Below are 18,566 nucleotides of genomic sequence, written 5' to 3' on the forward strand. Positions count from 1 at the left end.
GCTCCTAATGAACAGTCTCTGTTCCTGGTAATCCAGATCCACGGTGAAACTCTGGAGAGCCTCAGGTATTTCCTGTACCTCAGAAGCCATCTCTTGCAGAGGGCTGACATGGAATCATCAAAAATTAGAGTTGGAAGGGACCTCAGGAGGTTATTTTGTCCAACTCCCTGCTTGGAACAGAACCAGCCCCACTAGATCATCCCAGCCAAAGCTTTGTCTAGCCAGGTCTTAAAAACCTCCAAGGATAGACATTCCACAATCTCTCTAGGTAGCCTGTTCCAGTATTTTACTACCCTCCTAGTGAGAGAATTTTTCCTAATATCTAACCTAAACTGGCCTTGCTGCAACTTGAGACATTGCTCCTTGTTCTGGCATCTGGTGCCACTGAGAATAATCTAACTCCATCCTCTTTGGAACCACCTTTCAGGTAGCTGATGGCTGCTGTTAAATCAGACTTCTCTTCTCTAGACTAAGCCCAGTTCCTTCAGTCTCTCCTCAGAAGTCAAATGCTCCAGCCTGCTAACCATTTTTTACTTCCCTCTGCTGTACTCTTTCCAGTTTCTCCTCATCCTTTCTATAGTGGGGGCCGAAAATTGGACAGTATTCCAGATGTGGCATCACCAGTGTCTATCAGAGGGGAATAATTACTTCCCTTGATCTTCTGGCAATGCTTCTACGAACGCAGCCCAGTATGTCATTAGCCTTCTTGGCAACAAAGGCATGCTGTTGGCTCATTCAGCTTATTGTCCATTGTAACCCCCAGGTCCTTCTCTGCAGAGCTGCTGCTTAACCAGTTGGTCCCCAAATTGTAGCAGTGCATGGGATTGTTCCATTCTAAGTGTAGGACTTCACTCTTGTCCTTATTGAACCTCATGAGATTTGGTCCAGTCCTCTAATTTGTCCAGGTCTCTGAGTCCTAGCCCTACAATCCACCATATCTACTATTCCACCTCCAGCTTGGTGCCAACTGCAGACTTACTAAGGGTGCACTCTTTTCCATCTTCCAGGTCACTAATTAAGATAGTGAACAAAACCGGCCCCGGGACCAACCCCTCCAACATTGCGTCAAATGTGCAAGTGTAGCTCCTTTGGATGCCTGAAGAAACAGGTGTTCTCAGATCATGACATCAGGTCTGAAACCAAGCTCACGGTTTATCAAGCAGTTGTAATTTCCGTCTTGCTTTACGGAGTTAAGACATGGACAGCATGCAGGAGGTATCTAAAGTTATTGGATAAGTACAATCCATGCTACCTGCAGGAGATCCTCCATATCCAGTGGGGAGACTGCTGCACCAAATTTAGTGCTTTCCTGCAAGCAAACACCAGAAGTCCTGAGGCAGTGAACATCAGATATGAACTTTGTTGGGCTGGCCATTAGAGCTGTGCAAAACTTCATTAGCCATTCTGTTTTGGTGCCCGAAACGCCGAATCCAAAACAAAACAGAAGGCTCCAGAACATCTCCAAAACAAAACCATCCAAAATGTTTTGGAAAATTTCAGAGTTTCAAAGCTGGGCTTGCAGGGAAACAAACTAAGAAGCGGGGGGAAAGGGACTGCTCTGATATCAGTCTGTAGCTGGCCAGTATCTGTGATCTGTCCCCAAGATCCCTTCCAGTCCCAGTACTCTAGGCATGCAGATCCAGGGGCCCATTTCCCCCAAGAGGAGTCTGTCATAGTCCTGCAGCCTTCCCGGTGGGCGCTGGCCCCCAGATCTGCGTGCGGGATAACAGCATGCTGCTGCTACTGGCAAGTGATATGAGTTTTGCTTTAGAATAGTTTGAGATGCAGCTTCAGAGAAATCTCCTTGAACCCTGGCATGCTTCATGCCCTCAGAAGGGGCTACCATCCCTGTAATTTTCATATGCATTAGGCAAGAAATGACAAAGTTATAGGCATTTTAGTGATTTCCCCATTATAGCCTATGGCTAAATCACTGAAACAGTGTTGAAACTCCAAAACACAGATTTGGGCAAATCAAAGCGGAACAGTGATCTGAAACAAATCAATGTCCCTCCAGAATGACTGAATTGAAACATAGCCATTTCACACAGCCCTACTGGCCATGTCATCCAGATGTCCAACTCCATACTGCTGAAGCAAGTTTTATTCTCTCAGCTCAGCAATGGTGTACACTCAAGAAAAGGGCAGAGAAAGCTCTTGAGGGTTCATCCTCAAGACCAACTTAATAAACTGTAATGTTGATGTCAGTCCCTAGTAGTCTATTGCCCAGGATTGCCCCAAGGAAGAGTCTGCTGTAGAGATCTCTGTACTTTGAAACTTCATGACAACAGCAGGAGATGGAAAAGCAAGCGTGGCAGAAACAGCATGTCATAGACCAAATCAAGAATCCAGCTCCACCCACCTCATGGAAACACATGATCGAGCTACTATATAATCTGTCAATTCCAGATAGACCTCATCAGTCATCTTTGGGCATCCAGATAAGACAGTTGTGGAAGACTGTCCATACACTTGCTAATACCATCATACACCTGCTAATTTATTAGTTTATAACATAATTATAATGTCTGAGTGCTAGTCTCAGCTTTGCCTGTGATTTGCTTTGCTGCTTTGAGGAAGTCACTTGGCTCGCTATACCTGCATTTCCTTATCTGTAAAATCAGGAGTACTGGCCAGAGAGGAAAGTTGAGTATTAAATGGCTAATGTGAAATTTTAAAGAACACTTTAATGTATTATCCACATTTTAATATGGTATGTTTGTCCCCAATATGCAAAATTTGGTCACCTGTGCATTGGCTTTCCCAGTCATTAGGGATTATACTGTATTCCTACTGAACATTAAATATTAGCTATTGAACAAGGGCCTTAATACTGAAATGTTAAGAGGTCACTGTAGCTGGATTTTGATAAGTTACTCATTCAAAGAGGTGCAGTTTCGATGTGTATTCAAAAGTTGTGAAGAAAACTGTATTGGTTAACTCAAAACAACCAGCTAAAATTAGTGCCGTCCTTTCTTTTATCCATTCTCAGTGACTACTGGAGTGTGGAGTTTAGGACTTGTAAGAAAAGAAACAGTATTATGGTTTTCATCTTGTATTGTAGTTTACACCTAATACTACTGTGTGCGCACTTTTTTCTGATGGCATACTTCGATTTGTTACAGTTATATTTTTAATTTAATATGTTTTAATTAAAATGGTGGCAAAGATGAATTCTAGAATATGATAATTATTGCATGCATGTAAACATATATTATTCTATGCATTAATGATTAAATGTGCTAATATTTAGTACCATCAGTACTAAAATGGACACTGGCTAAATATGGAAATGTTAAAAGAACTAGTACTATGAAGTAGGGATGTAAATACTGATTAAGTACCTGTTTAAACTCCCCATATGCTGTCAGTTAAACAGTTAACCAATAATGTTCATCTACTAGCGACCAGACCCTGCCCCTACTCACTTGTGTTCTGAGCGGCAGCAGCTGGCTGGGAAAGTCCCTTGCTGCCTGATGCTGCGGGCATGTGGCTGCCTAGGGGGATGGGGTAGCAAGTGGCTGTAGTGAGGTCCATGGAGCCTACTCCTGGCTCATTGCCAGCAATCGATACACTGCACATCTCAGGACAAACAGTGGGGAAGGGGTTGGGGTTGCACTACCACAAGAAGGATAGGGGCCCCTTGTGGCTCCCCTGCTGTTTCCCCACTGTCCTGGGTACTAGTTCCCTCTCTCCCTGCCCCTCCCCTCCTCCCTCTCTCCTGCCTGTTCTGCCACCTTCAGGGACAGCACGCTGCTTCCCTTTTCCCTGCCAGCTTGCTCCCTACCCCTCCCTAAATGATAACCAGTAAAGTATTACCAGTTTTCAATATATGAACAGTTAAACATTTAACCATTTACATCCCTACTATGAAGGGTAAGGCACAAGTAAGCTAAAGATGTATCTAATTTTTGTGGGCTCCTTTGCAGTTGCACCTTTTCAGTTTTTTTCCCTTTTTTTGTTTACTTTTAAGGATTTAAGTAGAAACTTGGAGCCAGTACTGAGATTACAATTCAGTTCAGAGAAGACATTCAGTGTGTCAGAAATTATGTGAGACTGTAAATATGTTTAAAACTGGCATTGATAAGGAAGGCAGAAAGGATAAGAAAATTGGACATAAGGGTGGGGGGCATTAATTCAAGGCAAGAAGTTTCAATTTGCAGCAGACAGTCAACTGTCAACTGATGGAGGGATCCTAGTTGCATGGAAGAGTGGCCTAAAATGGGTAAACCTGAGGATCTTAGCTGTGTGTTGTATTGAATGAAAACGTTTGAATGTTGGAAGGTGAATGATAAGGTGATGTACAAGGTGGGAACAAGACTTCCAGCAAGTATGGGTCAGAAAAAGAAATGAGATTTTAGAAATGGTTGTAAATCAAGTGGTTAAAGGCAGTTTGGATTTATAAGATTATAGGAGGAGGAGTCTAAAATACCCAAGTTTTCTTGCCTGAATAATAGGCTGCCAGTGATAAGTCAGATAGGATCATAGGAGAAAGAACTTGTTCAGATGCTTATATACCTATCGTGAGAGGTCTGGATTGCACAGAGGGAAGATGTGGCTAGCCAGTTAAGTTTTTTGAGTCCTTGATGTAAAAATAGTTGTTGAAGCTGCATATATGGATACAGTATTGCCATCTAGAAAAGGTATGAAGTTAGAGGAGGAATTCCAAGACCTGGGCCAGTGACCCCCTAAAGGAGTCATGGGAAAAGACAAACTTTCTAAGTGTCACTGGCAGAGTCAGAGAGAACACGTAAAAAAAACTGAACTAAAATTTGACCATAAGGAGCTTAGCTTGTTAGTCATTGGTAAGATCTGTTAATACGGAGATCTGAAGCCAGTCTGACAGGGAGATGAATTTGAAGTCTGTATGTTTGTATGCATTGATAAGGTCTGTATGTTTATATGTATTGCTTGAGTTGGGGTGAATAGAAGGAGAAGCGTAGGACTCCAAAATGAGTTGGACAGGTGAAGTAAAAGGCAGATTTCTTTTCTTTTCTTTTTTCTTTTCTATTTTTGACGATGAAGATATGAGCATGTTTGTATTTGGAGAGAGAGGTATTTTTTTATTATTATTAAGCATGTCTGGTATTCAGACGTATGAACCTTGTTGGTACTGATGAGTAGAAAAATGTGGTAAGTATTTGAGGGGGTTTTAGCCTTTTATTTTAAAAAAACAAAGTTATGTATATGCAATATAGTTTTATACATGAGCAGTTCTTCCCTTTTGAAGCTGATTGCAGATGCATAATTGGGTCACTTTGGCTATAAAAGTTTGATATTTGGTGTAAGTCTTCAGTCTTTGAAGTAACATTTCTTTCATAGCTCAGAATCAGACCTATAAAATTCGTTTACAAGAAGCTATTTTAAGACCAGTTTCTTGACAGTGCTCATGAAGTCTAGCTTCATATGGCCAAGACTTAAATAAATATGAAACGTGACAAACATTTTACAATGAATAATATAACATTTCAAAATAGTACTCCTTAAGGTGTATTTCTTCCAATTTACAATGGTATGCAGATAGAATAGCTTGGAGGTGTTTCATAACAATATTAATGTTTCGTATATGTTTTCCAGGAGTAACTTCTTTGCAATAATCTCCATTCTTTTCTCATGTAGGAAACATATGAGAATATTCCAGGCCAGTCTAAGATCACATTCCTTTTACAAGCAATCCGGAATACTGCTGCTGCTGAGGAGGTATGCTTTTAGAATACTTTTATTTTACAAAAACCTCTGAAGACCGTGCAAGGTGTTTAGAACAGAATCATCCTATATTTATAGCACACTTGAAGGGATGGATTTTTTTTTTTTTTATTCTCGGGTGTTTTGGTGTAAGGAAGTTTTTATTAGAGGTGCACCAATACATTCGTCCATATCGTATCAGCACCAATAAAAGGAAAAATTGGCATTATTGGCAATCGGCTTCTTTTTGACTGATGTGGCCAGTTAACGTCACTGGTAAATGCCATGTGTGGAGTGCAGCCTGGCATCTTGGAGAGCAGTGTCTGGCCAATAAGTCTGTTGGAGGGAGGAAAGAGGTGTGGGGTGTCAGATTGAGGCCCCTGCAGTGAGGGAGGGAGTGGGGCTAAGGCAGGTACTACACAACTGGGGTAGAGTAGGGCATAGGATGGAGCCAGCGACTCTTCTGGGGGGAAGGAGGGGTGCCTGCCTTGGGGTGCATGTAGCAACAAGAGCCACTCCTCCATGCCCCCCCAGCCTAGATGAGCTGCTAGCTCTGGTCCTGTGCCCTGCCCCACCCTGACTGTACACTGCCACTGTGGGGTGCCACCTCACCATGGGGGCCTTAATCTGCCCCCCACCCCTGCCCCTTCTCCCTAACAGATTTACTACCAGCCAGATGCTGCTCTCCAAGCTGACACGCTGCATATCAGATCAGTATCAACCCAAAAAATCTTCATTGGTGCACCCCTAGTTTTTACATACAATTGAATGTTTTGTTAGATGTTAGCTTTGAGTTTTCTAGTTAGTCCTTGTTTTAGGTCAGTATTACAGTGACTTTTCATACCAACTTTGTTTCTAACATAAGTTGTCAAATTGCGTGTCCTTTTCCTATTAAAGCTTTATTCATAATATTCATTACATTAATATATAATACATATATATTGCTGTGGTGTCATAAAGCTATGACTGGTCATTTAACTTTTAATTCATGTGCATTTTGTGCCCTAATGAGACATTTGCTGTACTTAATCAAACACTGACATTATTACACAAATTGTAGAGCAGCGCTATTGAAACTGATCTGTATATAGTAAATATGGAAAGCTTACAAAATGTATTCCTTAGGTATTCCCATTTAGAACTTCTAGCATGTTGCTAAGCTAGTTTGCAATTCAAATGTTACAAAGTTTAAAGAAGTACTCCTCCTTTCACATTCAGTTGGATAGAAAGCTACGGATCAAGCAGCTCAAAATCCTTTTAGAAACAGGAAAGTTTGGGGGTTTTTTAATTATTTTTCAAATCCTAAAACTCTTAATTGGAAAGCTTTATATTACTAAATTATGAGAGGCTCTATAGTTTTAGAACCCCTTATTAATCATAGCAAAATTATGTTTTTGCTATGAAAAGGGGATTCAGGATGTCACGTGATTCTGCTTTCTAGGTAATCTCTTCCACACTCAGTTGGAAAATTCTTACTATCCAATTTAGCCTCCAACAAGGCTAAATACTGGAAGAGAAATACAAAAGCACTGTTCCCCTCTGGTCAGGCTATAATGCACATCATTAATGTTGAAGAAGGGGGACAGGATGAGGAGGGGGGCATAGCTTTGAAGTCCAGCAGCAATATTTAATAATATTGATACTCTTCAAAGTGTGGAACACCTTCTTTTAACAAGTTCCCTCAGGGATGTTAGTAGTTAGTTGTGTAAGAGTGTGGGTACTTAAGCTGGGTTTGCTTAAGGTAGTTGACTCAGGATGTGATTCCATAGTTCTGAAAATTAGTACCTCTAATATAAATGTATACAAGTCAGAAGCAGTGTGGTACCTTGCAGTCCCATTCTCAGTGTTGACTTGGGCCCTGGACTCATGTGCAGGAGTTGGTAGAAACATTATGTTGCTTATACTCTGAGTTGACACCAAAGAAATCACACTTGATTGTATTCTCCATGTTGTTTTTAGAATAGATGGCAATGAGCTGTAATTTGGCAAAAATATCGGTGTCTTTGAATTGTAGGATATGTGGAATTGCTTTATTGACTTTGAGCAAGTCATAGAGCTTTTCTCTACCTGCAGAATAAGAATTGCTGCTCTAAGGGGTTTTTGAAGATTAATAAACATTTGTGCAGCGCTTTGAAGAGAGAAACCATTAAGAGGTGAACATTTCTGATGTAGGAATAGAGTTTTAGGCAATAGTTTTATTGTTCAAACTTTATAGTGAAACACGTTTCTATAACTGTTAAATTGTAATTTTTAGGTGTTCAATTTTAATTTTCCAGCCATTATTTGTGTTTACAAGTTAATCTGATAATGAAAAGGTGCTGCAGCATTCTGGAAGCATACTATATCTGAATTTTTTTTATCTGCAGACTTCCTTTTAAATTCAGTTTCTTATAAAATCCATATTTTATTTTTCTTTTTGTCTTTTAAAAAATTGTCTTAATTTTTCTTTTCATAGTAGATGTTTATTTAAAGGGCCTTCTTTTACTTTAGACTGTGCACACTATCAAACCATACTCAGGTTCACCCTACTCCTGTCCCCATTGCCCCTCCCCACCCAATGTATGAGTATGCCAGTTTCCTTTTTAGTTTGAAGTTTGAGTCTGCTGCTATAGATAATTGTTAACTCCTTGTTAACAGGGGTTGGGGCTGAATATTTCATAACTCATCCTCCTTGTTGTGCATTCTGTCTTTAAGAGTGCAGTTTCCTACCTGTTGAAACTATAATCTATGAAAACTTGCTCTTTAGGCAGGATCCATGTCATAATCCTACCTATGGAGCCAGTAGATCCAGTTGTGGATTCTATGGATGTTTTCCTTTTCAGAACATGGATGGAGTTATGAAATATACACCCTTTTTGGGGTTCTCAGCAGACCCTCATGAAATGAATGTAGTTCCTGTCTGTATCTGGAGTGGATTCTGCCTTTTTGCACAAATGAGTGAGTAATATAGTAACTCACTAATTGTATTACAGGAGTCCCATAGCACCTATGTACATAGTTGTCTTATCTGAACTAGTATGGGGTAGAACATGAACTGGCACTTGAGACCTCAGGGTTTCTTGGTTCATTACTGACAACAGGATCACCTTGAGTAAGTCATTTTGCTTCTTATGCTTCAGTTTTTCTCACTGTAAAGTGGGGGTAATAGCTTATTTATAAAGTAAGGTTCTTTATGAATAGCTCCATATAAAATCTAGGTGTCTTTGTCTTAGCATCTCTGACTCCATTTTCACCATAATATATTTTAGCATTTTATTAATAAAATTAGATATGCACAATTGGGAATTACATACTAAAAAAATCTGCTCCCTCAAATCCCAAAGCCATTGAGCCCTTAGTTTTGTAGATCTTCTGGGAGTAATTCTGCCACCTGTGAAGAAATGTACAACTTTTCTATTGTTTCTTGAGGTATTTGAGGTTCCTTTACAATATTGTTGTAAATTGTCTAGTAAATTATAAAATTTCTTCGGCTGATTTTTTGTTTATTATTGGTAATTTCATATAGATGTCAAGGCTAGAACTTGACACATCTACACTAGTTTAATTGATGCAACTTTTATACACTGGTTTAAATGATACCAGGATCCTGAATGAACAGACAAGCAGCTATCTGCGAGTAGCTGCTTGCAGTGGGTACTTTTACTGTATTTTGCCAGTAGGTTAGGAAACATGGAATCTTCTGTCACTGTGGCTTACCCAGGCACAAAGTAGACAGATGACTTCTACCCTATTTTTACTACAGATTTCTCCTACTCTGCATTCAAGGCACTTTCATCTAAGTAGTGTATTGTCTCCTGCTTCTTATTTCCACAGGTATAAAGGATGACGTAGAAGTATGTACATATCTAAATTTTGAGCCATAGTTCAGCTTAGCAAGATTCAGTTATTGGTAAACATACATAAATGTCAATTTTGCCTCACACCCTCAGACCAATGAGAAGATATTTCTATCATTAATAATCAAAACTTATAGAAAGGGGACATAAGAAATATGATGGCTGATGGACTATATAATGTCAGGGGAAGCAGACCTACAGAACCATGCTGACTGTAGTTTGGACTGCAAATCCCAGAAACCCCAGGGGACTGGGAACAAAGGAAGAGGACGTGCCAAAGCACACGAGGGAGCTATGGGTGAGCAGAGCCAGGATTGATTGCTGCTCAGCTGATTAAATCCTACAGTAGTTACGTTTGTCGTTGAGGTGTGGGGGCAGAAAATTTTGCGCAATTCTGAACATTTTAAATAGGTACAAATCATAATAAATGCTTAAAAATTAAACATTGATATCTGTCAATAATATTTAAAAATTAAATTCTGTTAAGTCTAGTCATAGTGCATACCTAAAGATAGGGATGTCTCTAACACACTTAGACAAATTGTTTTTACTTTTCAGGATATTAATCTTGGTTCCTTCATAATTTTTGGGCCTATTGTCTGTACCTCTAAAGGTCAAGCAATACTACATAAATTCAAGTACTCATTTTGAATTCATATTTTGATATATATGCAAGCAAGGGTTATAGAAGATTATAGTGAGTTTCACCATGGTGCTTTGCAGTTTGGAGGATAACACTTAAGTTTTAGTTCTTTAAAAAAAAAAAGCTATGAAAAATATTGATACATTAAGACAGCACTCCATTATAGGCATATATCAATTGATGTGGGAGGGGGTTCTCCTCCATCTGAAGTCTTTTTTTTCCTGCATTAATTCAAGAAAGTATAGTTATTTCAGCAAAAATTTAATAATTAAAAAGAACAGGCTTTAGGTTTACTTTGTTTAACCTTAAATCAAATGCCAATTTGTTTACATACTTGCAGAACCTTTTGAGGAAACATGGATCCTTTTCCTGTTCACTAAGTCTCAAACCCATGAAGAATATTAGCAAAGCAGAAGAAAAAGTACCCTCAAATTAATATATGGCATGATATAGCATTCTCTTTAGAAATGATGGAAATGGTCAAGCCTGGAACAGTTCTTAAAAATGGTTCTAAAACAGTCTGTCCCTAGTCTTGCCTCAAAGCAACAGAGGAGGATTCAGCTCCAAAAAGTATTTAAGACTTCATACCAATTATTAAAATTAAAATATTCAGTGATACTTAAATATTCAGTGATTAAAGGAAGATCATTTTAATTTAGTCTTCCTGGTGCACATTTATTTAATGGCATAGTGGGATCCCAATGATCAGGCCTGTGCCATGCCACAGGGGATCAGGGATCAAATTCTAGTTGTGCCATTACTTTTTGTCAGTGCAGGGAGATTCTGAGATCATAATCATGGGCCTTCCCTGCACTAGTATTTTTGAAAATAGTCTGTAGGTTCAGCAGGTGCCAGCAATCAGCTCTGACCTCCAGGAACACAGTGGGGACCTTGAACTGGCTCCGGTGGGTTCTGGGGATGGAGCCAATAATCTGCGGATAAACGGGTCCTGATCCAGTCCAGACCCCAGATGAAATCCCCAGTATGATGACCTGAAAATCAACTGATTATCAGCCCTGGCTAGGATGGCTCCAGGTCCAGCTGGAGAGTAGGGCTGTCTGGACTAAGCCAACCATCAAGTTGATTGTTAAAAACCTGTGCCTGGCAGGTCTGGCCAGGCTGGTGGGCATAGGAACTGGAGGCTCCCTAGCAAGGAAGACAAAGGACTTTTTAAAGTACTTTGAAATGCATAGATTTGACTCTAATCAGTCACTTACCCTTTTTTGTGCCTAGTTTGTTCATACAATAACATGGAATGCAAGCACTGTAAAAATAATCATGCAACTAAAAGCTACAAATGTGCACGGGGGGATTCAGGGAAGCATCAGTACCTAACGGCATCTCTTTTAGATTAATTAAGTCACTTTCACGTCTCCTTTCTGAAATCAAATGCATAGTTACGTATGAAAGTGTAGTAATCTGTTAGGATAGGACTGTAATGTCTTGTTTGTTCAAGTGTTTTCTCAATAAAACATTGAAATGTATGCAATTCTAATAGGCTAGACAAATGGCAGCTGTCCTTCTACGACGTCTCTTGTCTTCTGCGTTTGAAGAAGTCTATCCAGCTCTTCCGCCTGATGTCCAGATTGCCATCAAAAGTGAATTGCTATTGATTATTCAGATGGAAACCCAGTCTGGAATGAGGAAAAAAATCTGTGATATCGTTGCTGAGCTGGCCAGGAATTTAATAGGTATGTGTGTAATATGACTTTCATGTACATGCTATTGCTATGCAAGATTCTGTTTTGTATTTTGTTTCCTGCTTTAATGTAGACCCTAGCATTTTGTTGCTGTATCTACCCAAATGGTCAGGAAAAAAAAAAAATCTATAAAAATGTTTACAAACTTATAATATTGCAGCTTTTAAAAGTGTGTGTATTAAATAGATATAGATTAGAGGTATACTGATACCTCAGTCCAATACCGGATCAGCACCAATATAAAGAAATTTGACTATATCACAAATTGACCTAATTTGGCCGATTTTTAAATGCCCATGTATGTGCACAGTCGCAACACAGCACTCAAGCACAGCAAGGAGCGCAGCCCAGCAGCTTGGAGAGCTGCCTCCAGCTAAGTCCTTTGTGGTGAAAGAGGAATGGGGAGGGAGGGGATGGGGGCGCAGATCAGTGCCCCCATAGTAAGGAGTGGGGCTGGGATAGGTGCTGCCCGGTGAGGGCAGGGTGGGCACGGGACAGTTGGGGCTTGTCCACGGGGTGTGGGGAGGAGGGGGGCAGCAGCTCCCACCACGCCTCGTCTGGGAGAGCACGGGTGGGTGTGTGTCCCCAGATCTGCATGGGGCAGGCTAGGTAAGCTGCAGCTACAGGCTGGGGCCGTGCTCCCAGCAGTGCTGATGCCTGCTCCAACCACAGCACTTCCCCCAGCCCACAGCTGCAGCCCGCCCAGCCTACCACATCCTGCGCAGATCCGGGGGCATACCTCCCCCTGCGCCCATGTCCTTCCAGATGAGTGGCAGGAGTCACCAGGCGAGCCACACCAGGACCACTGGCATGCAACAGTGGGAGCTGCTACCCCCTTCCTGTGCCCCTGGACAAGCTGTGGCTCCATCCTGCCCCACCTTGGCTGAGCAGTGCCTACCCCAAGCCCAGCCCCACTCCTCCCTCACTGCGGGGAGCATTGATCTGCCCTCCCATGCCCCTTCCTTCCCGCCTCCCCTTTCACCACAACAGACTTACCAGCTGCACACAGTTGTATCAGAAATCAGATCTGTATCAGCTGATATGCCTCCTTAAAAATCAGCTATCGATATCGGCTTCCAGAATCTCTGCTGGAGCAGCCCTAATATATATGTGTTGTACTTCATCTTCCATTAACTTATATGGAGTTAAATAGGATTTTCTTAAATCTTGTACAGTTGATCTGGGTGTACTAGAAAATAGTGTTGCAGAACAACTTTGGAACTTAATTTGTGGATAATTTTATATAAAAGTAAATAGAGAAATCTTTTGTCCAAATGCCTCCTCTGCTTCTTTAGTTCTAGTTTTCTTACCTTTCTGTAATATTTTCTTTTATTGTCTTGAATCTTCTATGTAACTGGCTGAAATTACTTGGAAAGTGTACATCTAGAAGCAATTACAGTAATAACAATGCTGTTATCTGCATATGTAACTTCTCCCAAAACTGCATTTGAGGGGAAAAAGCTAGCATAATTTTGTTTATACTGGAAACTTTTCTTTTCCTAGATGAAGATGGCAACAATCAGTGGCCAGAAGGTCTGAAATTCCTGTTTGACTCTGTTAGCTCTCAGAATATGGGACTGCGTGAGGCTGCTCTGCATATTTTCTGGTAAACTTCAGTATTTCAGTTAGTGTACTTCAGTATTTAGCTAAATCAAGTATTTAAGAAGTGCAAGAGAAGGGAAACTGTCGAGCTATAACTAGCTATTCTGTGCTGTTTTTTCTTTTTATTATGAGATATTTTAACTGGCTTTCAGAAAACGGATGGCATTTTGATCTTGACTTCTTCAGTATATCTTATGTACTCCCTAAAGTTCCATTTGTAGTCTGTTTTCTCCCAGCCCCTTCCCCTGGGCCTGCAGATGGCTTAAAATCAGTTTTACAAATTTTTGTTTTTTCAACTGTCTTTAGGAACTTTCCTGGGATTTTTGGGAATCAGCAACAGCACTATTTGGAGGTCATTAAACGAATGTTGGTTCAGTGCATGCAAGATCAGGACCATCCAACGGTAATTTGTTGCCTCTAAAAAGACAAAATAAGTGTAAGGACTGGTGGTATGATGGTTAAGGTTGCTAGCCTGGGAGACTGGGAATGTAGGTTCAATTCCCTGTTGTCATAGGCTTCCTTAGCAATCTCTGGCTAGTTACTTGGCCTATTACTTTGTTTGTGAAAACTTTACCTTTAATCTTTTTTCCTGATTTCCATGCAAAGAAAATCTGAAGCTTAGTCATTCTTATTTTAGCTCTACTGTGACAAGTATTCTCATCTAGTTTAGAAACACTGTCAAACATGAACATGCCCAAATATCTATTTTGTTACTCTAAATTTAAACTTCTTCCCCCTCTTTTTAGATCAGGATGCTGTCTGCTCGGGCCGCAGCTGCATTTGTACTTGCTAATGAGCACAATCTGCCTCTTCTTAAACACTTTGCAGACTTACTACCAGGAATCTTGCAGGTAAGAGAGAACGCAGAAGGGGCATCATAGCCTCACTGCTTACTGTATTTACTCAAATACAAGGTTTTCTGAAACCCTTAATATAAGATGTATTGTTGCAGCTAGGTCTCGCTTGACCAATCTCATTTCCTTTTACAACCAGGTGACCTATCACCTGGACAAGGGGGGAAGAGATTGATGTCATATATCTTGACTTTAAAAAAGCCTTTGATCTGGTATCCCATGATCACCTCTTGGCATAACTGGCCTCGACTTCACCATGATCCGCTAGCTGGGGAATTTTGGCTCTGTGGGAGGACCCCGAGGGTGGTGGTTGATGGAGGTCAATCGTCGTAGTGCCCTGTTACCAGTGGGGTCACTCTGGGCTCTATCCTAAGGCCCTTACTTTTTAACATCTTCATCAGTGATGTGGACATTGGTGTCAGAAGTTCGCCAACGACACCAAACTCTGGGGTAAAGCATCCACACCTGAGGTTAGGATGGTGATCCAGGCAGATATTGACAGGCTCATGAAATGGGCAGACAAGAACCTGATCGTGTTTAACACAAAAAAATGCAAGGTTCTCCACCTTGGGAAGAAAAACCTGCACCATGCTTATAGGCTCGGCAGTGCTATGCTGGTTAGCGCTACAGATGAAAGGGACTTGAAGGTCATGATTGACCACAAGATGAACACGAGCTTTCAATGTGATGCTGCAGCTAGTAAAGTAAGCAAAAACCCTTGCTTGCGTCCATAGATGCTTCTCAAGCAAATCCCGGGACATCATTCTCCTGTTGTACTCGGCCTTGGTGAGGCCACAGCTGGAGTACTGCATTCAGTTTTGGGCTCCCCAATTCAAAAAGGATGTGGAGAAGCTTGAGAGGGTGCAGAGGAGAGCCACATGCATGATCAGAGGTCAGAATAACAGACCTTATGATGAGAGGCTGAGAGCCATGGGACTCTTCAGCCTAGAAAAGCGCAGGCTCAGGGGCAATCCGGTGGCCACCTATAAGTTTATTAGGGGTGTTCACCAGGATCTGGGGGAACATCTGTTCACCAGAACGCCCCAAGGGATAACGAGATCGAATGGTCACAAACTCCTCTGCGACCGTTTCAGGCTGGACATAAGGAAGAACTTCTTTACTGTCCGAGCCTCTAAGGTTTGGAATAGGCTGGTGCTGGAGGTGGTTCAAGCACCTGCTTTGAATGCCTTCGGGACACTTTTGGATGTTTATCTTGCTGAGATCCTACTATCCCTGCTGACTTCCTGTCCCTGGGCAGGGGGCTGGACTCTGATCCTCTGGGGTACCTTCCACCCCGAATGTCTATGAAATCTAGGAAATGTACCCTTAATAATTAGATTCTGTACCTGGAAAAATTGTTATGATTTTCTAGGTATAGCATCTAATTATTTCATGTTTGCCTTTTGAATTTGTCCCCTAACCACTGCTACAGCAGGGAAGATGAGTCTGGAGGATCAGGTTGTCCTCTGTCCCCTCTTCCTCTCCCTCCCCCCTACCCCTCTTTACTGTGAGACCAAGTTCTCCCTGAGCACATGGAAGTGAGGGATAAATTTAAAAACACAAGCCTTGAAACAGACGTAACTGTAGTAATTTGTATGTAGGGAAATTGCCACAGGTACCCATAGACTTGTTTCATCTGGAATTAATGCATTCTACCTTTTTTTTAAAACTGATGAAAGTTTTAGTGCAGGTACTTAATAAACACACTTTTGCACATTATTATAGTACAAACTGTGTAATATTAGTCCAAAGCCAAAAGGCTTCTGATTTACCATGTAGTTGATTAGGCTGGGTTGTATTTGAGGAAATACTGTATGTTGGTTCTGGATAAGCAATTAGTTTGTAAATGCCTCTAGTAGTCTGAATGTTTTCCATGTTTTATGGTAGTTATGAGAACTGTTTCTGGGAGGTTAGGTCTCTTTTTCTCTTGAATCTCTTCCAGTTTTATCAAGTTGTTCAAGATTGTTCAATTGTTCTATCAAATTGTTTGAATACAGCTGTGTCTGTCTCTTCTTCTGGAAACAGCTGTGATTTTAAATAATAGGTTCCAAGACGGAATTGACTTACATAAATATAACAAATTGTGTAAATTAAATATATAAATGTATACACACCACATTAAGTGTGCCATTGTATAAATCACTGTTTTTAAATTATATGGTACCTTTCTAAAGGGAAAATTAGTGAAAATTAAGTTTCAGAGCCTTTCCTGGTATGTCTGAGTAGAAGAGTTCTTTTAATTGTGTTAGTGGAAGGGATTGATAAAATTAGTAAATCAGCATTCTTAAATCGGGAAGCCTGGATAGCTTGAAACAAGGATTTAAAGGTGTTGGTGAGGAGATCTACCCTGCTGATAAATTTAAAAGATAGCAGAGAGATTCCGGAAGGCTGGATGGCTTTTAATATTGATGTATTGGTGAATAAATAAATAGGGTCAGAAAATATAAATATAATTAGAGGTTGACTAGTCTAAAATCAGTCCTCAGCAATAACATGAAAAACCTGATTATAGTATGGTATTCAGTGAACAGAGAATTAAAAGATGCAACTGTATTGCTAGTTGATACGACTTAATGGGGGGACAGCTGTGCTGGGCTCCACAACTCCAGCGTCAGCTCTATGCTGGCGGCAACTGCGCGTGCACCTGGGGGCAGGCTGTGGGGCAGCACAGCCTGCCCTGAGGTGTGCACGCAGTTAATGCCAGCACAGAGCTGTGGAGCCTGGCACAGCTGTTTGCAGCCTGCTTGCTGCAGCTGCCCAGAGCCCAGGCTGGCTACAAACAGCTGTGCTGGGCTCCAGAGCCCAGTCACCAGCTCTGCACCAGGAATGGGGGGAGAGACCAGGCTTGTGCTGCCTCAGGCTCCTCTCCCACTGCTTGCTCTGGTGTGGGTGGTACGGAGCTGATGCCTGGGCTCCAGCAAAGCTGTTTGCAGCCTCTCAGCTGCAGCCGGCCCAGACTCTGGGTAGCTGCTGCCAGCCACAGAGCCTGGGCTGGGGGGCACAGGGCAGCAGGGCTGGGGGGGCAGAGGCTTTGGTGGGGGGCAAGGGGCACACTTGGGGCATCCTGCCATGTACCCCCTACCCTCACTTTGTTTCTCTGGCATGCCAGCAGTCCAGCACCTTCCAAGGTAGGCATTGTGGGGGTTTTCAGCACTCCAACCAAAAAACATTGCCTACCCCGGAGTTAAGTACACTAAAATTGGCTGAACTGAAATCAGCTGTCAGTAGGGAATTGTAAAATGAGGTGTTTCTACAGTTTTGTCCTAGAAGCATTGTTTGGTACTCTTACCTGTTATCTAGAAAAATAAATTTGCTGCTGCTTATTTGTGGGTGATGACAAAGATTGGCAGGGTAATGATATAGATTAATTGACTGGGCCTAATATCTTTATTAATATAATATAATTAAAGGCCAAGGATAAAAGCTTTGCTCTAGAATAATGTGTTATAGTTGTACAAGCTACAGTTCCTGATATACCACTTCAGGAAAGACTTGTCATACCTGGCTGCATAAACAGAAAAGTGATGAGTTGGGAATTAAGGAGGTGATGTTTTAGCTCTCTATGGTGCATTGTTCATAGGAAAATAGAGTTAGAAAGGACCTCATGAGGTTATCTAGTCCAGCTGCCTGCTGAAGGCAGGAGCATCCCTGATGAAACCATCCCAGCCAAGTGTCTGTCTAACCTGCTCTTGAAAATTTCTAGGGATGGAGATTCCACAACTTTAGCCAGTTCTGATGCTTAACCACCCTCATGGTCAAAGTTTCTTCGAATCTCCAACCTATATTTCCTCTGCTGCAGTTTGAGGCCTACTCCTGTATCCCATGGTCACAGAGAATAGTCTATCTCCATCTGCTTTATAATCATCCTTCAGGTATTTGAATATTGTTATAAAATCCCCCCTCAGTCTTCTTCAAACTGATTAATCCTAGTTCTTTGAGTCTTCCCTCATAAATCATGTTTCTCAGGCTTCTAGCTAGTTTTGTTGCTCTCCTTTGGGTTCTTTCTTATCTATCCACATCTGTCCTGAAGTATGAAGCCCAAAACTGGACATCATACTTCAGCTGATGCCTTACCAGTACCAAAAAGTTTTTTTGGAGTCATATGCTGGAGTATTGGATCCAGTCCTGGTGTTAACATGTTAACAAGATGTTGACACATTGGAGAGGGTGTAGAAAAGTGCCACAATTGGGTTGGAAAAAAAACTATCCAGGTGTCAGTACCTTTTGGAGACAGGCATAGCAAGAA

The 18,566-nt window shown here is 41.4% G+C and overlaps 1 protein-coding gene across 1 annotated transcript in view; it reads left to right on the plus strand.

The window, feature by feature from the left end:
* Positions 1 to 5,597: 5,597 nt before the first annotated feature.
* IPO5 (importin 5) overlaps positions 5,598 to 18,566 on the plus strand; it is a 62,136-nt gene continuing 49,167 nt past the window's right edge. Inside the window, exons 1-5 of the mRNA XM_019523940.1 lie at positions 5,598 to 5,700; positions 11,663 to 11,855; positions 13,368 to 13,470; positions 13,773 to 13,869; positions 14,213 to 14,317. Coding sequence (XP_019379485.1) covers positions 11,672 to 11,855; positions 13,368 to 13,470; positions 13,773 to 13,869; positions 14,213 to 14,317 — 489 coding nt within the window. The 5' untranslated portion in view covers positions 5,598 to 5,700; positions 11,663 to 11,671. The remainder of the gene's footprint in view (positions 5,701 to 11,662; positions 11,856 to 13,367; positions 13,471 to 13,772; positions 13,870 to 14,212; positions 14,318 to 18,566) is intronic.

The sequence above is a fragment of the Gavialis gangeticus genome, unplaced genomic scaffold (assembly GCF_001723915.1).
Source record: "Gavialis gangeticus isolate Ggan-Ray unplaced genomic scaffold, GavGan_comp1, whole genome shotgun sequence".
In the NCBI taxonomy this organism is placed as follows: Eukaryota; Metazoa; Chordata; order Crocodylia; family Gavialidae; genus Gavialis; species Gavialis gangeticus.